This window comes from Phyllobates terribilis, unplaced genomic scaffold (genome assembly GCF_046119375.1).
Source record: "Phyllobates terribilis strain yellow unplaced genomic scaffold, ASM4611937v1 Scaffold_4__5_contigs__length_816908805, whole genome shotgun sequence".
Classification (NCBI taxonomy): domain Eukaryota; kingdom Metazoa; phylum Chordata; class Amphibia; order Anura; family Dendrobatidae; genus Phyllobates; species Phyllobates terribilis.
The window spans coordinates 795,187,464-795,213,449 of NW_027362764.1; the positions used below are offsets into that span (position 1 = coordinate 795,187,464).

Here is a 25,986-nt window from a genome sequence, read left to right on the forward strand (position 1 = left end):
ATCCAAAACCTGACAAATTCAATGGACGAGAGAATTCAGAAGCTCCTTTCGAACAAGGGGTCCTATGTGAAAATGTAACATCACCTAGAATAAAGTTTTGAGTTGAAAACTGTTTGATTTCAGTTTCTAATAACCAGCTAATGCTTATAATTGCAAAAATGACCATTTTTTTGGTCTTTATTAAAATGAAAAGGTTGATCGAAAAGTTTGGGAGATCTAAGAGTGTGGCAACCCAGTAGTCATGATTACTTCGAATTCTGACAATATGAGGTTCATGTTGCAAGTAGTGCAGCAAGAGGGCACTTATGTGTCTTGCGCATCTCGGAGCCCCAAAATTATTTTCCGGGCTAGATGCAGCTAAAAATTATTATTAATTTTAAATCTGGTGGAGCTTAGTATAGATGGCCTAATAGGATCAGTGCTGCACACTGCTACAAAGCCCAAATTATTTTCCAGTCAAGATACAGATAAACATGATTAGTAATTTTAAATCTGGTTGAGCTTATTATAGATGGCCTAATAGAATCAGTGCTGCACACTGCTACAAAGCCCAGATTATTTTCCAGCCAAGATACAGATAAACATGATTAGTAATTTGAAAGCTTAAAACGGTTGGTAGGGTGATTTTAACCAATCATCAAGCTTTTACTCTCCCCAGGATGACACAGGGGTAGAAAAGTCGTTTCGGATCCATGATTTGTTCATCTTTATGAACGTGAGTCTGTCTACATTATCAGTGGAGAGCCGCGTGCGCTTATATGTCAGCACACCACCAGCAGCGCTGAACACACGTTCAGACAGAACGCTGGCTGCGGGGCATGACAAGATCTCCAAGGCGTAAGTGGCTAACTCCGGCCATTTATCCAGATTGGAAGCCCAAAAAGAGCAAGGGTCCAGTGACACAGTCATGGCTTCAATGTTTACTTGGAGATACTCCTGTACCATCGTCTCTAGGCGTTGACTATGTGTCAGACTTCTTGTTTCCTGTGGCCTTGCAAAAGATGGGCTAAAAAAGTGGTGAAATGATTCCGCAAAATTGATGTTACCAGCAGATACTGTGGTTCTGTTACGGTTTGAGTGCTGAACACTTGACGGTCCCACGGTTGGCAAGTTGGAACTGTGAGATTCACTACGTGCACCACTGGTGTTTTGTGGAAAAGCACATGTAAGATTCTGCAACAGTCTCTCCTGATACTCCTGCATGCGTGCATCCCTTTCTATGGCAGGAATAATTTCTGCAAATTTACTTTTGTACCGGGGATCTAACAGTGTGGCAACCCAGTAGTCAGGATTATTTCTAATTCTCACAATTCGAGGGTCATGTTGCAGGTAGTGCAGCAAGAAGGCACTCATGTCTGTTGCGCATCCAGGAGCACCAAGTCCCTGTTGTGTTGGTGGCGAGGTAACAATCATGCTTCCTTCCTCTGTCCTCTCCCCCCAACCTCGCACAAAAGAAATGTGATCAAGGTCTCCCTCATCTGATGAGTCTTCCATCAGTTCGTCCTCCACTTCTTCCTGGGCTCCTGCACCTTCCTCACTAGTTTGGCTGCTACCATGCGCCCTGGTAAAACCATCTCCCCCACCCTCACATGCCTGCCGCCTTGGTGCTGCCGACTGTCTGGACCTTGCAGATGTTAGCCCTTCCGCATACAACTCCTCCTCCTCTACTTCCTCCACCTCCTCTTGTGCCACCACCTGACTCCGAATTCTGTTTAACATGTGCTCCAGCATGTAAATCACCGGAATAGTCATGCTGATAATGGCATCGTCAGCACTAAACATCTTCGTCGCCATTTCAAAACTGTGCAGAAGGGTGCATAGGTCCCTGATCTGAGACCACTCCTCCAGCGTGATTTGCCCCACCTCTGGATCTCGTTGGCCCAGGCTATACGTCAGAACGTATTGCACCAGGGCTTGTCGGTGCTGCCACAGTCGCTGCAACATGTGCAGAGTTGAATTCCACCGGGTAGGCACATCGCATTTTAGCCGGTGAAGTGGCAGGCCCAACGACTTCTGTAGAGATGTAAGTCGCTGAGCTGCGGGATGCGAACGGCGGAAGTGAGCTCACAGCGACCGTGCCCTCTGCAGAAGGCCATCTAGTCTGGGATAGTGGGCTAAAAATTGCTGGACAACCAGGTTCAACACGTGAGCCATACAAGGCACGTGTGTGACATTGCCCCGGCGAAGGGCCGCACCCAGGTTTGCAGCATTGTCGCACACGGCCTTCCCTGGTTTCAGGTCCAGTGGAGACAACCATTCATGAAATTGGTTCTCCAGAGCTGACCACAACTCCTCAGCTGTGTGACTCACATTTCCCAGACATTTCAAAGTAAAAACCGCCTGATGATGTTGAGCCCTACTGCCAGCATAGTAAGGAGGTGTGCAGGATCCCTTCTGCGCAGTTAGAAAGCTTGTGGCATGACCAGACAGGCTTTGGGTGCAGGTGGAAGACCGAGAGGAGGTTGAGGAGGCAGAAGCAGTGGAGGAACTTTGACATAAAGAGGATTGACGCGCAACTCGTGGGGACGGCAAGACTTGGACAGCAGCCCCTTGTCCTGCTGTCACCATAGTTACCCAGTGCCCAGTCAGCGACATGTAACGCCCCTGTCTATGCCTACTCGTCCAAGTGTCTGTGGTGAAATGCACCCTGTCACACACAGAGTTTCTCAAAGAAGCGGTGATGTTGTGTGCGACATGCTGGTGGAGCGCAGGCACACCTTTCTTTGAGACGTAGTGCCGACTGGGCATCTGGTACTGGGGCACTGCGACGGACATAAGGTCTCGAAAATCCTCTGTGTCCACCAGGCGGAAAGGCAGCATTTCTGTAGCCAAGAGCTTGCAGATGGTGAAATTCAACCTCTTAGCTTTCTCATGGCTAGGAGGAAATGGTCGTTTACTTGTCCACATCTGAGGGACCGAGGGCTGGCTATTGTGCTTAGACTGGGTTGATAAGGGTGTCCCCGGCAAACTGCCGGTCTGTGAGGAAGATGCAGGCGGACATGTTAGGTTGCCTTGATCCAAAGGTGGTGCTATCGATGTCGGACTGCGCTCAACACCAGCTGGTGTTAGCACCTCCAAAGAAAATGATGACCTGCCAATCACGCTGGCTGTTGCGGGTAAAGAGGTGGCAGGTCTGCGCCCCAAAACAGGTGTGACTGCTGTCCCCCCAGTCACAGAGGATGAAGAGGCCGTGGATGCACAAGATATGGCAGACGGTGGTTGGCCCGGCCGCATTGTAGCACACTGAGCTTCCCACTGCAACTTATGCTTCATGTCCATGTGCCGGTTCATGCATGAAGTACTCAAACTATGTATTTTTTGGCCTCTACTTAGCTTTTGCTGACAAATGTTACAGATAACACGAGTTGGGTCATCTTTATCGATCTGAAAAAAATGCCCAGGCTATGCAAGGCTTAGCACCCATGCGACCTGAAGAGCCACCACGACTTGTGGTGAGAGGCAGAGTTGTGTTTGAGGATGCAGTTGTTGACGTGCTTCCAGTACTACGTCTCTGTCCAGGAAGGCGCAACCTGACCTCGTCGTCACTAGCATCTTCCTCCACCTCCTCTGCTGACCTCATCTCTTGGCTGACTGTGGGTTGACAGTAAGTGGGATCTCCAACCTCATCATCATCACCCTGTGCGTTATCACACCCGTCGTCCTCAGAGCCAACCTGTTCCTGCCCTGACAAAAAACTAAAGTTGTCGCTCCAATCAGGTATTTGAGTCTCATCATCGTCTTCCTCATTGTCTCCACCAACAGGAGTTACAGTTTGGGAATGAGGGTCTACATTATGGTCATAACCTTCTGCGTCTGGTCCTGGATCCGACTCATAAAGATTCTGGGCATCAGTGCAGATCATTTCCTCGTCTGGATTCACAGAAGCGCTGGAGTCGACCTCTGATTCCCAGGCTATAGTATGAGTAAACAGCTCTGCAGACTCAACCATCTGTTCTACCTCATACTCAGACGGGCAGCTGGAGATTTGGGAGCTGTGAGGAAGCAAGTGCGATTGGGGTGACACCTTTGAGGACTGGAGTATTTGTGATGTTGAAGTTGATGTGGAGGAGAGCCCACTTAAAGGAGCACTTGATATCCGTTGAAGCACCTGCTGTTTTTGTGCCTCATCTGGAATTTGTAGCGATTGGCGTGGCCGTAAGAAAGGGATCTTATCACACTGTCCGCTAAAAGAAGTAGACATTTTAGTTTGGCTGGAAGATGGTCTTTCTTCTGCAGAAGTTACTGTTGCTTTAACACCTACCCCACGGACACAACCTTTTTTCCCCTTCCCAACACGCCTATTCCCCTTTCCACCAGCAGCAGGCCTTTTTCCACTCATTTTGGTGGTTAACTAATTCACAACTCTGGAGTTGTTTGCACAAAAAAACAATGGATGGGAACCGAGCAGAGCTGAGTGGCCAAACTGTGGTATTAGGCCAAAACTATTGGCTGGGTTAGATGCAGAAAAAAATTATATTCAATTTGCAACCTGATGGAGGTCAGTATAGATGGACTAATAGAACAAGTCCCACACACAGCTAGAAGCCCAAATATTTTTTCAGAGGTAGATGCAGAAAAAAATATATTCAGTTTGCAACCTGATGGAGGTCAGTATAGATGGACTAATAGAGAAAGTCCCACACACTGCTAGAAGGCCAAATATTTTTTCAGAGCTAGATGCAGACAAAAAATTATTTTTAATTTGCAACCTGATGGAGGTCAGTATAGATGGACTAATAGAGAAAGTCCCACACACTGCTAGAAGGCCAAATATTTTTTCAGAGCTAGATGCAGATAAAAATTATTTTTAATTTGCAGCCTGATGGAGGTCAGTATAGATGGACTAATAGAGAAAGTCCCACACACTGCTAGAAGGCCAAATATTTTTTCAGAGCTAGATGCAGAAAAAAATTATATTCAGTTTGCAACCTGATGGAGGTCAGTATATATGGACTAATAGAACAAGTCCCACACACAGCTAGAAGCCCAAATATTTTTTCAGAGGTAGATGCAGATAAAAATTATTTTTAATTTGCAACCTGATGGAGGTCAGTATAGATGGACTAATAGAGAAAGTCCCACACACTGCTAGAAGGCCAAATATTTTTTCAGAGCTAGATGCAGATAAAAATTATTTTTAATTTGCAACCTGATGGAGGTCAGTATAGATGGACTAATATAGAAAGTCCTACACACTGCTAGAAGGCCAAATATTTTTTCAAAGGTAGATGCAGAAAAAAATTATATTCAGTTTGCAACCTGATGGAGGTCTGTATAGATGGATTAATAGAACAAGTCCCACACACAGCTAGAAGCCCAATATTTTTTCAGAGGTAGATGCAGAAAAAAAATATATTCAGTTTGCAACCTGATGGAGGTCAGTATAGATGGACTAATAGAGAAAGTCCCACACACTGCTAGAAGGCCAAATATTTTTTCAGAGCTAGATGCAGACAAAAAATTATTTTTAATTTGCAACCTGATGGAGGTCAGTATAGATGGACTAATAGAGAAAGTCCCACACACTGCTAGAAGGCCAAATATTTTTTCAGAGCTAGATGCAGATAAAAATTATTTTTAATTTGCAACCTGATGGAGGTCTGTATAGATGGACTAATAGAGAAAGTCCCACACACTGCTAGAAGCCCAAATATTTTTTCAGAGCTAGATGCAGAAAAAAATTATATTCAGTTTGCAACCTGATGGAGGTCAGTATAGATGGACTAATAGAACAAGTCCCACACACTGCTAGAAGCCCAAATATTTTTTCAGAGCTAGATGTAGAAAAAAATTATATTCAATTTGCAACCTGATGGAGGTCAGTATAGATGGACTAATAGAATGATGCTATGCCCAAAAGATTTTACTTCACTAGGTGCAGTAAAAAATTGGTATTCTATACACAGGTGGTATATCTTGCAACACAGATAGGCTACTCCACTGACTAACACACTCTGCAATAGGCCAAAAAGGATTAGCTTTGCTAGGTTCAGCCAAATGCTGTGAAAAAAACTTGCACAGCACTGGCACAGACCTGCCTGGCAAAAACTGATAGGAACTGATGTAACCTAGTCCTGAAAAGGACTGCAATTACAATTAGTCTTTACTCCCACAATCTATCTATTTAAGAGCACAGACCTGCCTGATAAAAGTCGTAGGAAATGCTGTAACCTAGTCCTTAAAAGGACTGCAATCACAACTATTCCCTACTCCCAAGCTATCTGTAGATTTGTGCGAAAATTGGCTTGAAATTAACAAGGTATAGTGCACACAGCAACAGCGGTGCCGTCTAACACGCAGCTGCAGCAGTGAGAAAATGGTGGCGACGGGGAAAATGGCTTGGTCTTATAGGGCAAGGACATGTGACATACACTGCCAATGACACATACCCTTGCTTGTGTGAAAAAAAGCACTTCGCTCCGTGTGTGCGCTGCTGATAGGCTGACAGATTGCACCTCCCCACTGTAAATGCGGGAAAGAGAAAAAAAAATGGAGATCTTCATTATTCCTGCAGAGATCCATCCCCTGCCCCTCCCCCCACCCCGCTGTACACTCAAACTGCGTATTAACATTAGATTTCATCATTACTGAGAAAAAATCCAGTTATGATTTTGGTGCACGAACAGTTATCGAACATAACCTCGAACAACCGAATTTTTCTCAAATCGTTCGTGTTCGCCGAACGGCTCGAACACCGCCCAAAACAGCTCGAATTTGAGATTGGCGAACAGTTCGAGTCAAACAACGCTCATCTCTATTTAAGAGCACAGACCTGCCTGATAAAAGTCGTATGAAATGATGTAACCTAGTCCTTAAAAGGACTGCAATCACAACTATTCCCTACTCCCAAGCTATCTGTAGATTTGTGCGAAAATTGGCTTCAAATTAATAAAGTATAGTGCACACAGCAACAGCGGTGCCGTCTAACACGCAGCTGCAGCAGTGAGAAAATGGTGGCGATGGGGAAAATGGCTGGGTCTTATAGGGCAAGGACATGTGACATACACTGCCAATGACACATGCCCTTGCGTGTGTGAAAAAAAGCACTTCACTCCGTGTGTGCGCTGCTGATAGGCTGACAGATTGCAGATCCCCACTGTAAATGCGGGAAAGAGAAAAAAAAATGGAGTTCTTCATTATTTCTGCAGAGATCCATCCCCTGCCCCTCCCCCCGCCCCACTGTACACTCAAACTGTGTATTAACATTAATTTTCAGCATTACTGAGAAAAAATCCAGTTATGATTTTTGTGCACGAACAGTTATCGAACATAACCTCGAACAGCCGAATTTTTTTCAAATCGTTCGTGTTCGCCGAACGGCTCGAACACCGCCCAAAAGAGCTCGAATTTGAGATTGGCGAACAGTTCGAGTCGAACACCGCTCATGTCTACTCCTTTCTAATGGGAACATGTTGTTACTCAGGCCCATCTTTATGTGTCTCCAGATGCATGTCTCTAGAAGCACAAGCTGGGCATAATGTACTGGTAACTACAATGTACTGGTCACTACAACGTACTAGTCACTTCAACGGCAGTTTGAAATTTTCACTCAGCAATATCCACTACTGCTTGTTTCTGGAAAACACTCATGAAGTCAAAATCGGCACTACACCTGTAGATAAATCCCCAAAGGGACATAATTTCCAAAATGGGGTCACTTGAGGGGCCATTCTGCTCTTTTAGCACTTAGGGACTCTGTGTATGGAATAGTGCTTCCTCCCTCGCGGGTCTCGTCATATGGCTAAGCTGTACTGTACAGGCACATATGGGGTATTGCCACATTTTGAAGAAATTGTGTGACACATTTCAGCACCATTTTTACCCATTGCCCTGTGTGAAAATGTAAAATCTGGGGCTAAAACAATTATTTTGTTTTAAAAATATAATTATTTTTTCTTCACCACCCAATGGTATAAATTTCTGTGAGTGACATGTGGTGTCAATATGATCACTGTACCCTAGATAAATTCATTGAGAGGTGTAGTTTGTAAAATGTGGTCCCTTAATTTGGGGGTTTCTGCTTTTCTGGGACCTCAAGGGCTCTCCCAGTGGGTCATGTTGTTTGCAAACCACAACAGTAAAATCTGCACTGTAATATGGCGCTCTTTCTCTTATGAGCTTTGCATTGTGCCTGAAAAGTAGTTTTTGACCACTTATGGGGCATTGATGTACTTAAGAGAAGTTGTGTAACATTTTATCTTATTACCCCTTTTGAAAATTGCAAACTTAGGGTCAAAGCAACATTTTAGTGGAAAAAAAGTAATATTTCATTTACTCAGCCTGAGGATTAAAAAAATAGTCACTTCTCCCCTAGATGAATTTCTTGAGAGGTCTGGTTTACAAAATGGGGTCACTTGTGGGGGTTTCTGCAGTTTCGGCATGTCAGTGACTCTTCAAATGTGACATGGTTTCCGCAACCTATCCCAGGCAACATGGCGCTCCTTCCCTTCCAAGCCCTGCTGTGTGCCAAAGCAGTAATTTTCCACCACATTTGGGCTATCGGCGTACTCAGGAGAAATTGCACAACAGTTTTTGGGGTCCATTTTCTCCTCTTACCATTGTTAAAATAAAAAAAATGTGCTAAACGATCATTTTTATGGAAATAGTTCTACGTTATAAACTTCTGTGATGCAGCTGGGGGTTCAGGGTGCTCACCACACATTTAGATAAGTTCCTTGAGGGGTCTAGTTTCCAAAATGGGGTCACTTGTGTGCGGTTTTAACTGTTTAGGCACATCAGGGGTTCTCCAAACGGGACATTGCGTCCGCTAATTATTCAAACAAATTTTACATTCAAAAAGTCAAATGGCGCTTCTTCCCTTCTGAGCCCTGCTGTGCACCAAAACACTGGTTTTCCCCCACGTATGGTATATCGACTTACTCAGCAGAAGTTGTGCAACAAATGGTATCATGCAATTTCTCCTGATACCCTTATGAAAATTCAAAATTGGGGGCTGAAAACCATTTTTGTGGGAAAAATATGAAAATTGTATTTTTATGGCCAATGTTATAAACTTCTGAGAAGCACCTTGGGGTTCAATGTACTCACCATACATCTAGATAAGTTTCCTGAGGGGTCTAGTTTCCAAAATTGTGTCACTTGTGGGGGGTTTCCACTGTTTAGGCACATTAGGGGCTTCCCAAACGCGACATGGCGTCCGATAATTATTCAAGCAAATTTTACATTCAAAAAGTCAAATGGCGCTCCTTTCCTTCCGAACCCTGCCGTGCGCCCCAATAGTGGTTTTCCTTCACAAATGGGGTATCGGCGTGCTCAGGAGAAATTGCACAACAAATTTTGTATTCCATTTTCTCCTGTTACCCCTGCGAAAATAAGAAAAAATTGGGTCTAAAATAACATTTTTGTGAAAAAAAAGTTAAACATTCATTGTTTTCTTCCACATTCCAAAAATTCCTGTGAAGCACATGAAGGGTTAATAAACTTCTTGAATGTGGTTTTTAGCACTTTGAGGAGTTCAGTTTTTAGAATGGTATCACTTTTGGGTATTTTCTGTCATAAAGGCCCCTCAAAGTTACTTTAAATGTGATGTGGTCCCTAAAAAAAATGATTTTGTAAATGTTGTTGGAAAAATGAGAAATCAATGGTCAACCTTCAACCCTTATAGCTCCCTAACAAAAAAAAAATGTTGGTTCCAAAATTGTGCTGATGTAAAGTAGACATGTGGGAAATGTTATTTATTAACTCTTTTGTGGGACATATCTCTCTGATTTAAAGGCATGAAAATTCAAAGTTTCAAAATTGTGAAATTTTCAACATTTTGGCCAAATTTCAGATTTTTCCACAAAGTAACGCAAGTCATATCAAAGAAATTTTACCATTATCATGAAGTACAATATAACACAAAAAAAAACAAACTCTGAATCAGTGAGATCCATTGAAGCGTTCCAGATTTATTACCTCATAAAGTGACTGTGGTCACAGTTGAAAAAATTGGACTGGCCACGAAGGCAAAAACAGGCTGAAGTGTGAAAGGGTTAAAGAAAATCTAACAGATCTGTGAGAGCCAAAATTCTTGCTGGTTGGTAGGTGATCAAATACTTATTTCATGCAATAAAATACAATTTAATTATCAATTTACAGGATTATTTTTTAGATTCTGTCTCTCACAGTTGAAGTGTTCCTACGATAAAAATTACAGACTTCTCCATTCTTTGTAAGTGGGAAAACTTGCAAAATATGCAGTGTATCAAATGCTTATTTCCCCAACTGTATAGCACATTGAGAAGAGTCATATATGGCACTCTTGTGGTTGGAGAGAATGGTGCACAAGTAGGGTATCCAGCCCATACGTAATGTCAAATAAATAACTTGGCACTCAAATTGGAATAAGGTGAAATAAAGTTCCTTTTTTATTGCATTCAATATATTGTTGAACGTTTTTGGTCCCAACACAGGCCTTCATCAGAACTGAAGGCCTGGAGGAAGGAGCTGCGGGAGTCCGCGCATGTGAATGCAACCTGTGTCACTAGAGGTAGAGGAAGTGCTGACTCCACAACTACAGCTCCTCTCTATAAATCACACTGACTATGCAGGTCCAGCACTTTAATATCACTTGAATTTTTGGATTATTTTATACAGACTGAGACTACCACTCTCTTCTTCAATGTGTTTCAGCACTGCAGTAGTAACCACAACAAAATGAGGCCTTTTCTATACTTATGTGGAATGAGCTGTGCACTTTAGGCTCTTAAGATCTTAAAATAGTGCTGCTTGGCAGACCCTCATCTTTTATAATCCCAGTATTAGTTCCCCCAATTGGCAGTGTTAGGCTATGTGATATAATTGCTTCATGGTATTATGGGTATGTGAGTAATCAAGCCTGGCTTCCCCTGACGTAATTATCCTGCTTTCCGAGTCTTCAGCAATGTCTGAAATGGTGCAGGGCCTTTTTTTATTTTCGCTTATCAACTGAGCTAACAGTCCTTCTGAGCACGAATTCAGCTGCATATATTCAGTGGTGATAGGAGGAGTTAGGCAGGCAGGGAGTGTATGTGGCAGACTGCAGTGCATATAGCGCAAGATGGTCCATTGTACATCCTGTCTGCTGCTGCTGTAATAATTACAGATATTTGTAGACATACCCCCAGATATCAGGGGCCATGGCAAATTTTTTTTCTATCTAAATCTTGGTTATTTTCTTAAAAAGCAATCCAGAGTACACCATTTTTCTGCTCCATTTGCTTGATCTCACTGCAGAATACAGCCAGATCTGTTCCATATTTCAGCCATAAAAATCCAGAAATTTAAACTGAACGTGGAAAATATTGGCCTCCTTTTCTATTGCAGTGTGTTGCTCAAGCTATTCACACTAGGTGTCTGTGAAGAATACTATTAGCAAATTATAGGCCTTCTATTTAAAACTGTGGTTCTCTGTCAGACATAACATCTATAAGAGTGTTCCAAAATCAGACATTTCTTCCATTCTCATTTTATTGCAGTGTGTCATTCAAGCTATTCACACTAGGTGACTATGAATAGTATTAGCAAATTACAGGCCTGTAATTTAAAACCGTGGTTCTCTGTCAGACATATCACCTATACGACTGTTCCAAAATCAGCCATTTCTTCCATTTCCATTCTGTTGCAGTGTGTCGTTCAAGCTATTCACACTAGATCTCTGTGTAGAATAATATTAGTAAATTACAGGCCTGCTATTTAGAATTGTGGTTCAGACGTATCAAATATAACTGCGTTCCAAAATCAGCCATTTCTCGGGAACGTGGAAAATATTGTCCTCCATTGAAAATGGGCAAGGTGTATGGCAAGGGACGGAGAACTGGACGTGATGGTGATGGTGCATCCAGAGGACAAGTGCGTGACCGTGGGCAAGCTGAAATTGTGCCACAACAAACACCCACACCTTGTCGCTCGACCTTCATGTCCATTTTACTAGGGGACCGCAGACTACCACTATTGAACACAGAGAGTGTCAAAAGGTTGTTGGTTGGATAGCAGATAATGCTTCCAGTCACTTTGCCACCACCACCACCCTGTCTTCCACACGGTCAAGTCTCGGTATCCTTGAGTCTGGACTGCATATTCCTCACCCTGATCCTCCTTCCTCCCACCATGCCGAGTGCCTGGAGACAACTGATCCCACACTTGGACACTCAGAAGAGCTGTTCACTTTACCATTTGTAGATTCGGGCCTCTCGCCCAGCCAGCTTCAAGTGAGTCAAGAGGAGAACGCATGTAGCGATGCCTAAATATTGGAGAAGCCACGGTCACACGAAGGCAACGGTGGGAAAGTGCAATTACTGTCGCAAGAGGTGGATGATGATGATGATGAGACAGAATTGCCAGAAAGTCAGGAGCAGGACCAGGGTGCGGAAGTGGAAGGCGAGGTGGTGGATAAAATAGTAACTGACTGAACCTGGCAGGGGGACATATAGAGCGAGGACAGCAGCACACAGGGGTGGAGGCATAGCACCACACCAGGCAGGAAGGTGCAGTGTGGTGGCCACAGACACAAGGGGGGAAAGCGTTTCTTGTAATGCCAACATAATGGAAGTTGCCAGTACAAGTGTTAGATCTTCCTGAGTCTGGTTATTTTTTAAAGACTCTGCAGATAACCCCAAAAAGGCCATTTGCACCACCTGCCAGGCCAGCAGGGGTAGCAAAACTAGCAGCCTGACCACCTCCAGCATGATCAGGCACATGGCAGCAAAGCACCCGACTAAGTGGGCCAAACCCCAGGGTCCAGCAACAATGTCTGAGGGTGACACCATTGCTTCTTCCACTGTTGTGCGTGCACGCCAATCCCCTGTCCATGGCGCATGAGAAGATGCCTCCGCCCTGCACCTGTCGTTGATCACTCTCAACTAGCACCATCAGCAAGCACGTCCACGTCCTTGTCCCAGCGCAGCGTTCAGTTGTCCCTACCCCAGTCCTAAAAATGCAAGCGCAAATACAGAGCCAATGCCCCACAGGCAACACTACTAAATTCACACATTTCGCGAATGTTTGCACTCGAAATGTTGCCTTTTAGGCACGTGGAGACCGAAGCTTTCCGCAACCTGATGGTGGCTGTCCCTCGGTACTCGGTCCCCAGTATTGTCAGCAAATTTTTTGACACTGGTTTGCTGTTCAAAATAGTTACCTACAGGCGAGGTATTTAAAACCGTGTTTTCTCCGTCACACGGCTCACATATACTTTGTCAGAAAATACTGCCATTTCTGGCCTCCATTAAAAATTTCTTTCAGTGTGTCAGTGAAGCAATTCACAGCAGTTTGCTGTTCAAAATAGTTACCTACAGGCGAGGTATTTAAAACTCTGCTTTCTCCGTAACACGGATCACATATAAATTCGCTCCAAACTCAGTCATTTGTAGTGAGCGTGGAAGATACTGTCTTCCATTTAAAATGGGCAAGGCACGTGGCAAAGGATGGGGAACTGGATGTGATGGTAATGGTGCATGCAGAGGCTGAGGACAAGGCCGTGGGCAAGCCGAAATTGTGCCACAACAAACCCCACATCTTCTCGCCTGACCTTCCTGTCCCAATTTCTAGGGGACCGCACACCACTATTGAACACAGAGCAGTGTCAAAAGGTTGTTGGTTGGATAGCGGATAATGCTTCCAGTCACTTAGCCACCACCACCACCACCCTGTCTTCCACACGGTCAAGTCTCAGTAGCCGTGAGTCTGGACCGCATATTCCTCACCCTGATCCTCCTTCCTCCCACCATGCCAAGTACCTAGAGACAACTGATCCCACACTTGGACACTCTGAAGAGCTGTTCACTTTTCCATTTATAGATTCGGGACTCTCGCCCTGTCCACTTGAAGCGGGGCAAGAGGAGATCAGGTGTAGCGATGCTCAAATATTTGAGCAGCCACGGTCACACGAAGGCGACGGTGGGAAAGTGTCCCAAGAGGTGGACGATGATGAGACACAAATGCCAGAAAGTCAGGAGGAGGACCAGGGTGCGGAAGTGGAACACGAGGTGGTGGATGATACAGTAACTGACCCAACCTGGCAGGAGGACATGCAGAGCGAGGACAGCAGCACACAGGCGGAGGGAGGCGGAGCACCCCAGCAGGCAGGAAGAAGCAGTGAGGTGGCCGCAGACAGAAGGCAGGCAACCGTTCCCCGTAACACCAACACAAAGGAAGTTGCCATTACAACTGTTTAGGTCTTCCCGAGTCTGGTTGTTTTTTAAAGACTCTGCCAATAGCCCCAAAAAGGCCATTTGCAACACTTGCCAGCCCAGCATCAGCAGTGGTGGCAAAACAACCAGCCTGACCACCACCAGCATGATCAGGCACATGGCAGCAAAGCACCCGACTTTGTGGGCCGAACCCCAGGGTCCAGGAACAGTGTCTGCAGGTGGCACCATTGCTTCTTCCACTGTTGTGCATGCAAGCCAATCCCCTGTCCATGGTGCATGCAAAGATGCCTCCTGCCCTGCACCTGTCGTTGCACACTCTCAAGTAGCAGCATCAGGAAGCACGTCCATGTCCTTGTCCCAGCGCAGCGTTCAGTTGTCCATACCCCAGTCCTAGGAACGCAAGCACAAATATGCAGCCAACGCCCCACAGGCCACACTACTAAATTCTCACATTTCACGACTGCTTGCGCTCAAAATGTTGCCTTTTAGGCTCGTGGAGACGGAAACATTCTGCAACCTGATGGCAGCGGCCATCCCTCGGTACTCGGACCCCAGCCGCCACTATTTCTCCCGGTGTGCCATCCCCACATTACACAAATACGTGTCCCAAAACATTTGCCGTGCTCTCAACAACGCAGTTACTGGTAAAGTCCACCTAACCACGGACACGTGGACAAGTGCTTGTGGGCAGGGACGGTACATCTCGCTGACGGCACCCTGGGTTAACATAGTGGAAGCCGGGACCCAGTCGGACCTTGGGACGGAACACGTCCTCCCGACTCCAAGGATTGCGGGCCCTAGGTCAATCAGGGTTGCCCCCACGGTCTACAGCTCCTGCACCTCAGCCTCCTCCTCCTCTTCAGCCTTCATCTCAGAAATGACCACATCAGTCACAAGCTGGAAGCACTGCAGCAATGCCTCGGCCAAAAGGCAGCAGGCTGTTCTGAAGCTATTATGCTTAGGTGAAAAACCGCACAATGCTGAAGAGTTGTGGACAGCTCTGAAAGAGCAGGCAGATCTGTGGCACACCACTGAACCTACAGCCAGGCATGGTCGTGTGTGACAATGGCTGGAACCTGGTGGCGGCTCTGAGGTGAGGCGAGCTCACACACGTACCATGCCTGGCCCATGTGCTTAACCTCGTGGTTCAGCGGTTTCTGAAATCCTACCCGGAGCTGCCAGATCTGCTTGTTAAACTATGCCACCTGTGTGCCCATTTTAGAAAGACAACTACAGCTTCCGCCGCCCTTGCAGTGTTTCAGCAGCGATGGCAGCTTCCGGCTCACAGACTGGTGTGTGATGTCCCCACGCATTGGAACTCTACACTGCAGATGTTGGGAAGGATTTGTGAGCAGAAGAAGGCAGTTGTTGAGTACCAGCATCAACAAGGCCATTGGTATTCAGTTCAGACTCCACACATAAGACCTCAGGAGTGAACATGGATGTCAGACATATGTACCATCCTCCAAAACTTTGAGGACTCCATCAAGATGGTGAGCGGCGATGACGCCATAATTAGTGTCACCATCCTGCTTCTCTGTCTTCTGAAACTCTCTCTGCTCACAATCAAAGAGGATGCATTGCAGGCAGAGCACGATGAGATGGAGCAAGGAACCATACAGGGTGATTACACACAGCCAAGCCTCATCTCATCCCAACGTGGATTGGGTGACAATGAGGAAGAGGAAGAGGAGGAAGAACAGGAGCTTATTTCATGCACTATAGACGTTACTACCTGCACAGTAGTCATACCGTCTGTTCAGCGTGGATGGCCAGAGGACAGAGAGGAGGAGGAGGAGGAGAGCATGGTCAGTCATCCTCTTGGTGAGGACACGGAAGTCTTGCCTGTTAGTAGTCTGGCACGCATGGCCGAGTTTATGTTACACTGCCTTTCCCATGACCCTCGCGTTCTCAAAATTTTGGGTGACAGTCATTACTGGTTGGTGACACTTCTAGACCCACGCTACAAGGAGAACTTTATATCTCTTATTGAGGCAGACAGGTCTACAAAAATGGGGCTGTACCAGAAGGCCCTTGTTGCTTAACTATTAAAAAAATTCCCATCTGACAACGCTGGTGGCAGAGGGCACACTTCGTTGGACAACCAAGGAGTACAGGGGAGAGAGACACAACTTCAATCCAGCAGAGGCAGGGGAACACTTTCAAAGTTCTGGGAGAGTTTTCTCAGACCGTCCCATTGGACAGGCCCTGAGGCGCGGGGTACTCTCACAATGAGTGCAAAGTTTGGGAAGATGCTGAGGGAGTACATTGCCGACCGTACCAACGTCCTCCGTGATTCCGCTGTGCCTTATAATTATTGGGTATCCAAGCTGGATACGTGGAATCAACTGGCTCTCTACGCCTTGGAGGTCCTGGCCTGCCATGCCGCCAGCGTTTTATCACAGTGGGTTTTTAGTGCCGCTGGTGGAATTATAACTGATAAGCGCATCCGCCTGTCAACTGAAAATGCTGACAGGCTGACTCTTATAAAAATGAACAAGGGCTGGATTGGGCCAGACTCCTCAACACCACCGAATGATAGCAGTGTAACATAAACTCAAATCCAGTGTCTTTTTATGGGAGGTGTATTCCCATGCACCTTTTCACACCCACACATGGGTATACGCTTCCTGATTTTGGCTATTTGCTCTTGTCCTCCTCTTTCTCCTCATCCTCCACCACCATATCCACCACCATATCACCAGGGTTACCATGATCCATGATGCAACAGCCACCTAATTTTTTTAAAGGGTGTTTATGATGCCCGTAAAAAACAGTTTTTTACAGTTTGTTCATGTATTTCCCCCAGGGGTAAATGTTTGTCAGCCCATACACTTAGTGCATGGGCATTACAAGTATAGGAGGCCCGCTCCTTTCTAACACTCCTCCACGTGTCTTCCAAGGGGCATTGAAATGCCACCAAATTTTTGGCAGCCCTTGCATTCACTGCATAGGCCAACACTATGGGAGACTCTCTCCTTTCTAATGGGAATTTGTCATTACTGTGGCCCTGCTCTGTGTGTCTTTAAATTGTTAGTGGGGTTTTTCCTAAAATTGGTCAGCCGTTGGACTCACTGCATACCCTATAACTGTATAGCAGACTCTCTCCTTTCTAATGGGAACATGTCGTACCTTGTTACTGTGGCCCTGCTCTGTGTGTCTTTAAATTCTTAGTGGGGTTTTTCCTAAAATTGTCAGCCGTTGGACTCACTGCACACCATATAACTGTATAGCAGACCCTCTCCTTTCTAATGGGAACATGTCGTACTTGTTACTGTGGCCCTGCTCTGTGTGTCTTTAAATTCTTAGTGGGGGTTTTCCTAAAATTGGTCAGCCGTTGGACTGACTGCATACCCTATAACTGTATAGCAGACCCTCTCCTTTCTTATGGGAATTTGTCGTTACTGCGGCCCTGCTCTGTGTGCCTAAATTCTTAGTGGGGTTTTTCCTAAAATTGGTTAGCCGTTGGACTCACTGCATACCCTAAAACTGTATAGCAGACCCTCTCCTTTCTAATGGGAACATGTCGTACCTTGTTACTGTGGCCCTGCTCCATGTGTCTTTAAATTCTTAGTGGGGTTTTTCCTAAAATTGTCAGCCGTTGGACTCACTGCATACCCTAAAACTGCATAGCAGACCCTCTCCTTTCTAATGGGAACATGTAGTACCTTGTTACTGTGGCCCTGCTCCTTGTGTCTTTAAATTCTTAGTGGGGTTTTTCCTAAAATTGGTCAGCCGTGGGACTCACTGCATACCCTATAACTGTATAGCAGACTCTCTCCTTTCTAATGGGAACATGTCGTACTTGTTACTGTGGCCCTGCTCCATGTGTCTTTAAATTCTTAGTGGGTTTTTTCCTAAAATTGTCAGCCGTTGGACTCACTGCATACCCTATAACTGTATAGCAGACCCTCTCCTTTCCAATGGGAACATGTCGTACTTGTTACTGTGGCCCTGCTCCATGTGTCTTTAAATTCTTAGTGGGGTTTTTAATAAAATTGTCAGCCGTTGGACTCACTGCACACCATATAACTGTATAGCAGACCCTCTCCTTTCTAATGGGAACATGTCGTACTTGTTACTGTGGCCCTGCTCTGTGTGTCTTTAAATTCTTAGTGGGGGTTTTCCTAAAATTGGTCAGCCGTTGGACTGACTGCATACCCTATAACTGTATAGCAGACCCTCTCCTTTCTTATGGGAATTTGTCGTTACTGCGGCCCTGCTCTGTGTGCCTAAATTCTTAGTGGGGTTTTTCCTAAAATTGGTTAGCCGTTGGACTCACTGCATACCCTAAAACTGTATAGCAGACCCTCTCCTTTCTAATGGGAACATGTCGTACCTTGTTACTGTGGCCCTGCTCCATGTGTCTTTAAATTCTTAGTGGGGTTTTTCCTAAAATTGTCAGCCGTTGGACTCACTGCATACCCTAAAACTGCATAGCAGACCCTCTCCTTTCTAATGGGAACATGTAGTACCTTGTTACTGTGGCCCTGCTCCTTGTGTCTTTAAATTCTTAGTGGGGTTTTTCCTAAAATTGGTCAGCCGTGGGACTCACTGCATACCCTATAACTGTATAGCAGACTCTCTCCTTTCTAATGGGAACATGTCGTACTTGTTACTGTGGCCCTGCTCCATGTGTCTTTAAATTCTTAGTGGGTTTTTTCCTAAAATTGTCAGCCGTTGGACTCACTGCATACCCTATAACTGTATAGCAGACCCTCTCCTTTCCAATGGGAACATGTCGTACTTGTTACTGTGGCCCTGCTCCATGTGTCTTTAAATTCTTAGTGGGGTTTTTAATAAAATTGTCAGCCGTTGGACTCACTGCATACCCTATAACTGTATAGCAGACCCTCTCCTTTCTAATGGCAACATGTCATACCTTGTTACTGTGGCCCTGCTCTATGTGTCTTTAAATTCTTAGTGGGGTTTTTGCCAAATTTTGGAAGCCCTTGCAGTCACAGCATGGGCATTACCACTATACGAGACCCGCTCCTTTATAATGGGAACATTTTTTTTACTGAGACCCTCCTCTATGTCTCTTCAAAGGGGTATTGGGTTGCATCCAAATTTTTGGCAGTCCTTGCAGTCACTGGATACGCAACAACAGTATAGGCGACCCACTTGTTAATAATGGGAATAACAAAGCATAGCCGGCTGATGGCTCTCTAACAATAGCGAGGGCCGACTGCTGGCCTTTTAAGAATAGTAAGGGCCATCTGGTGTCCCTATAAAAATAGGCTTTATGACTTTCAGAGTCCCTCCATCATAAATAAAACAGGATGTGTATGATGATGTGTCACACACCACATTGCCAGTAAGGTTGTAAAATGTTAAAATGACATTTCCCGGTGAATGCATTTGTCTTAAAAAAAAACGTATAAAAAACAAAACAATAGGATCTTTCTTTAGTATAAAAAACAGCGTCACTAATTTAACAACAATGTAATCACATTGTTCAGTTCATGCACCTCCTCCTCCATCTCCGAAATGACCACATCAGTCACAAGCTGACAGCACTGCAGCACTGCCTTGGCCAAGCGGCAACAGGCTGTGCTGAAGATAACATGCTTAATGCTTAATTGACAAAACGCCCAGTGCTGCAGAGTTGTTGAAAGCTGTAACACAGCAGCCTGATCTGTGGCTCTCACCGCTGAACATATAGCCAGGCATGGTTGTGTGTGACAATGGGCGGAACCTGGTGACGGAGAAAATGACAGCCGGGTTAGATACGGTTTCCCTCCATGCCAGTGCTTTCACCGAGCTAAAGAATGTGGTGAAATACAACTCCTACTGAGAAGCTGTTTCAGATTGAAAAACATTGTGCCCAACAGAGGATTTGATTCTGAGAGATAACCTTTCTCCCCCGCTTAAGAGCCCCATAGCAGCTGCAAAGTTAGCGCTATCATGAACTCTCCTGAGGTAGAAGCCAAGCCACACCAGAGGATTCTCTGGTGGGACCGTCAAACCCTGCCAAGAAGCAGTCCTCGCTAAGAAAAGCGTGTGGAAAGATTCCCGGACACTCTATTGCTGCTTTTTTACTGAGTAGGAAACACACGCAAACACGGGGAGAACATGCAAAATCCTTGCAGATGTTGTCCTTGCTGGGATTTGAACCCAGGATCCCAGCGCTGCAAGTCTTGAGTGCTAACCACTGATCCAATGTGCTGCCGTTCACCCTCTGGTATCTAACAGGCTGGAGAAACTTGCATCTGCTGCCACTCTATCTTCAGCTCCCTTGTGAGAAAATGTATTTGGGCAGCCACTCAGTCTACCAAATAAAATTCCTGAGAAGGAAATTGGGATGGCTTCGCTACTGGTACTGGGGGCAGTGCTAATACCATGGCGTCGTACCATAGTTTGCTGGAAATATTCCAGGCTGGTAGGAGGCAAGCAAATTCCCACAGAAAATACCAGCAGTAATGTTCAGGGACCCGCGCTAGTAGAAGACGGAGACAACAGCGGGAGAAGTAGTGACGGGTGGGGACTGAGTATGGACACGAGGCATGTGGTTGTGAAAAGCTTCCGCCTCCACAAGCCTAAAAGGCCACATTTCAAGTGAAAGCAGCTTTACAGGACTTCCTGTGAGAAATGACACCCAGGGTAGATAGGGTTTCCCTCTATGCCAGTCCTTTCACCGAGCTAAATACAACTGTCAGCAAAAAAAGTTGTGGACTGGCTCCGTACTGTCCCTGGCCACATTTACCTGTCCACGTGTTTGTGGTTAGGTGGTCCTTCCTAGTAAGTGTACTGGGGAGGGCACGGGTAATGTTGTGGGACCCGTGCTTGTGGAAGGCGGAGGCGATACAGGGAAATATAGTGGCGGCTGGGTACGGAGTATGGACACCCGGCCGCCGCCGGCATGAGGTTGTGAAAAGCTTCCGCCTCCACGAGCATAAAACGCAAAAAGCTGCCCAGAAATCTGGCAGTTTAGTGTTGCAGCCTGTGGGTGGGTGGGTGGCTGCCTGCATACTTGCGCTTGCATTCCAAGGTATGTAGTAGGGACAACAGAACTCTGCAGTGGGACAAGGACGTGGACGGTGATTGTTGCATGTCTGCAACGACAGGTGCATGGCAGGAGGCATCTTCGCATGCGCCAAGCATCACTTATGATGGGCACACTTTTAGGCAGTGACCTGGGAGTCAGAGATGCTTCCAGAGGTCTTCCCCATGCTGTTCCCATGACTTTTCAGCACTGTATGCATGTGTCTGATGATGTGTCACGCACCACATGGCCAGATAAGGTTGTAAAATGTTAAAATGACATTTCCCGGTGAATGCATTTGTCTTGGTTGAAAGCAATGCAAAAGTGCAAAAACGCATCAAAAACGCTACGTGTGAACATAGCCCTAGGTATGGAGGAGTATTTTTGTTTTTGGCTATCTATTTTGCCTTATATACAAGTCATTACCCTGGAAAGGATGTTCCTTAACATATTTCCCAGGAAAATCCATTTTGGTTTCGTTTTGGTATGTTTTATTGTGAGTCCGTAAAAGTGGCGTAATACTCTGACAACGTTGTTGACAGAATTTACCTGGGAGTCAGAAATGCTTCCAGGGGTCTTCCCCATGCTGTCCCCATGTCATTTGAGCACTGTTCCTGTAAAGATGTGCGGTTGTGGATTTTAATAATCACCTAGGCAGGTTATCGATGCAATTAGTTTTATTCCTTCCGACCACGGTGAACAGCAATTCCAGGTAAATGTCCAACAGGCAATTCTCTTAGTCCTTGAGTTTCCAACCTGGGATCAGTAGTTCCACTGCCCCATACCAGGTGATATCCACTGTCCCCCAACTTTTGGTTAGCCCACAGCTTTTTGTATCTCCCGCCGGTATATTGGCAGTCACAGCATATGCTCCTTCGGATGATGGATATCACGACCGCAGCCCGTGATACCACCCAGCTCTCCGTCCGACTAGTAACGAATCTTCTCTTTCTCCTGCACAGGGTTCAGCCCCCTGAATCGGCAGAAGAGCTCACACCTCCCTCCCCCAGCTAATTGTGCCTTAGTGGAAATATTTTCTCAGGTGGAACCCATCCCCTGGGTTTGCATGTGAGATGACCTGTGGTGACGGAGAGAACAATGGCCCAAGGTCTCGGAGATATGGTCACTAAATGGAATAGATACCTGAGGTTGAACTGATGAGCATACAACGTGGCATGAATTGTCTCTCTACGACTTGGAGGTCCTGGCCTGCCCTGCCGCTAGTGTTTTTTTGTCAGAGTTGGTTTTTAGTGACGCTGGTGGAATTATAACCAATAGGCGCATCCGCCTGTCAACTGAAAATGCTGACAGGCTGACTCTTATAAAAATGAACAAGGGCTGGATTGGGCCAGACTCCTCAACACCACCGAATGATAGCAGCGTAACATAAACTCAAGTCCAGTGTCTTTTCTTGGGAGGTGTATTCCCATGCACCTTTTCATACCCAGACATGGGTATATGCTTCATGATTTAGTCTATTTTCTCTTGTCCTCCTCCTTCTCTGCATCCTCATTCTCCACCACCATATCACCACCATATGTACCATATCAACATATATACGTCTCTTGCAAGGGACATTGGAGTTCCTCCAAATTTTTGCCAGCCGTTGCTTCACTGCGTAGGCAAACAGTATGGGAGACACACTTCTTAATAATGGGAACATTGTTTTCAGGAGGCCATCCGACTTCTACGTCTCTTGCAAGGGGCATTGGAGTCCCTCCAAATTTGTGACAGCCATTGCAGTCACTGCATAGGCAAACAGTATGGGAGACCCTCTCCTTTCTAATGAGAACCTGTTGTACTTGTTACTGTGGCCCTGCTCTATGTGTCTTTAAATTGTTAGTGTGTTTTTTCCTAAATTTTGGCATCTGTTGCACTCACTGCATACCCTATAACTGAATAGCAGACCCTCTCCTTTCTAATGGGAACATGTCATACCTTGTTGCTGTGGTCCAGCTTTATGTGTCTTTAAATTCTTAGTGGGGTTTGTCCTAAATTTTGGCAGCAGTTGGACTCACTGCATACCCTATAACTGAATAGCAGACCCTCTCATTTCTAATGGGAACATGTCATACTTGTCACTGTGGCCCAGATGTATGTGTGTTTAAATTGTTAGTGGGGTTTTTCCTAAATTTTGGCAGCAGTTGGACTCACTGCATACCCTATAACTGAATAGCAGACCCTCTCCTTTCTAATGGGAACATGTCATACTTGTCATGGTGGCCCAGATGTATGTGTGTTTAAATTGTTAGTTGGGTTTTTCCTAAATTTTGGCAGCCATTTCACTCACTGCATACCCTATAACTGAATAGTAGAGCCTCTCCTTTCTAATGGGAACATGTCATACTCGTTACTGTGGCCCAGCTCCATGTGTCTTTAAATTGTTAGTGGGGTTTTTCCCAAATTTTGGCAGCCCTTGCAGTCACAGCATGGGCATTACCACTATAGGAGACCCGCTCCTTTATAATGGGAACATTTTTTTTTTACTGAGACTCTTTTCTATGTCTTTTCAAAGGGGTATTGGGTTGCGTCCAAATTTTTGGCAGCCGTTGTAATCACTGCATACGCAATAACAGTATAGGAGACCCACTCGTTAATAATGGGAACAACAAAGCATAGCCAGATGATGGCTTTCTAACAATAGCGAGGGCCGACTGCTGGCCCTTTAAGAATAGTAAGGGCCGCCTGATGGCCCTATAAAAATAAGTTTTGTGACTTTCAGAGTCCCTCCTTCATAAATGAAACAAGATGTGTCTGATTAGGTTGTAAAATGTTAAAATGACCATTTCCCGGTGAATGTATTTATCTTGGTTGAAAGCAATGCGAAAGTGCAAAAACGCATCAAAAATGCTAAGTGTGAACATAGTCCAAGGTGCGGAGGAGCATTTTTGTTTTTGTATATTTGTTTTGCCTTATATACAAGTCATTTCCCTGGAAAGGATGTTCCTTAACATATTTCCCTGGAAAATCCATTTTGGTTTCGTTTTTGTATGTTTTATTGTCAGTCCATAAGAGTGATGTAATACTCAGACAATATTGTTGACAGCAGTGATCTGGGAGTCAGAAATGCTTCCAGGGGTCTTCCCCATGCTGTTCCCATGTCATTTGAGCAGTGTTCCCATCGATTTGGGCAATTTTTTGGCCCTCTGCAGACCGCCGGGCGGAGCCGCCTGGAAAATGCTTGAGTTTCCCATAGACTTACATTGAGCTCGTTACTCGGACTGAGCACTCGAGTATTCCAATGTGCTCGACCCGAGCAATGAGTACCTGAGCATTTTAGTGCTTGCTCATCACTAGTAATAACATATTACAATATGACTCTGCCATAAAAATATGGAACAGCCTGAATCTCTGAAGAATATAGCCCCATAATATAATCATAGATCACCGTGTTTAGCACAGATGAGAGGCTTCTAATTTGTCTGTTTGTAGATAAAATAAGTTCTTGCAGCTTCTCGTCCTGGTAATCAAATTTCTCCCCAAGTAACACAGAACTGATGATGTTTCCCACAGCGCAGCCGAAGGTCATTACCGGGTTAAAGGGCTTTCCTGTGGAGAGAAAGCAAGAACATCATGAAGTGACCTCCACTTATCATCCTACTCTACTCATTCTTTGGAACATTCATACTAAGAGGCTGGTCCAGCATGGCATAATAAAGTCACAGGGCAGATAGTGGCAGGAAGTAGATGCTGAGACACCCACATAGGTATTGAAGGACTGCCAAAATCCAAGAGTCACTTTAGGTGCAGCCAGAATCTGGTAGAGCTCCCCACAGCCTTGGTATAAGGACTGCTCAGGTGAAGCTAACAGTTTATTCAGTACCACCGCATTGTCTGTGGTCAACTTAAAGCGAATTCCCAGTACAATGTTAGTGGTCGCAGTCAGCAGTTGCACATCTGCAGAATGCATCTCTATTATCAGTGCAGGAAAAAGACAGGAAGCTTAATTCTCAGTGTTCAGCTTCCTACTACAGACATCATGGAGTCTAATAAAAAATAATAAAGTCTAAGCAGTGCAGATAGTGGTAGTGTCATGGGTGTGTCAGAGGTGACAGACAGTCATCCTGCAGTTGGTTGCAGGCGATCTCTGCGTTTGGCATTACAGACATCCTCTTAGAGGCTGTCTCTAGGATCCAGCGGCTACCTCCCTCTGGCTAATTAACACCCTGCCTGGGTGTATAAATACCTGCTGTGTTTCAGGGGGAGGTGCTGGCGATATTCATTACTACCTGTGAAAGCATTAGCAAGAGCAGTACTTCATCCTCTCTGGAGCTTGAGGATGTGTGCTCATTTGTCTGGAGTTCATCAAAAGCTAAGCAATTTCCCCCTATTTGTCCACGCCTGTTGTCCATAGTGTTTAGTGTAGATGAACTAGTGCTCATCTCCTCCCTTCCCTAGTGTCAGGGAGATATTGATGTCAGAAAAATGTTCTTCCATATTTCCCTGACATGGATATTGACCATTTCTCCCTTTTGTGAGTACCAAACTGTCTCCATAAAAATCTCAGCACTAAGACCCAATTAACACAGTCCAGAGATGACAATCTACAGAGTCTTCCTTCAAATTATCACCCACAGCCAAAATAGCTTACACAAACAAATGTCAGCCAAGAGGTGTCACCAAGCTACTTAGAATGTGAGCCTCTTGTCCCTGATACACGCAGGGGGTAATTAGTGGCAGGATTGCAATAATTTGTCTGTAACTGGGAAGGTTTGCTTTCCCGAGCTTAAAAAAGAGATCTCCAGCCACATCGACTCCGATATGAAATATGGAATAACTGATGTTCTGTAATTCTGACAATAATGGGACCCATATTTTTGGAGGCAGGGACAGCTAAGAAACCAGATGCTCAGTTTTTCATAGGCTTAG

The 25,986-nt window shown here is 45.4% G+C and overlaps 1 protein-coding gene across 2 annotated transcripts in view; it reads right to left on the reverse strand.

Annotated features, from left to right (window-relative positions):
* The window catches only part of LOC141266087 (cytochrome P450 2C20-like), a 451,920-nt gene that overhangs the window by 267,722 nt on the left and 158,212 nt on the right, over positions 1–25,986 (reverse strand). For both annotated transcript variants that reach the window (XM_073679995.1, XM_073679993.1), the window contains exon 5: positions 24,506–24,666. In XM_073679995.1, the coding sequence (XP_073536096.1) occupies positions 24,506–24,666 (161 nt within the window). The remainder of the gene's footprint in view (positions 1–24,505; positions 24,667–25,986) is intronic.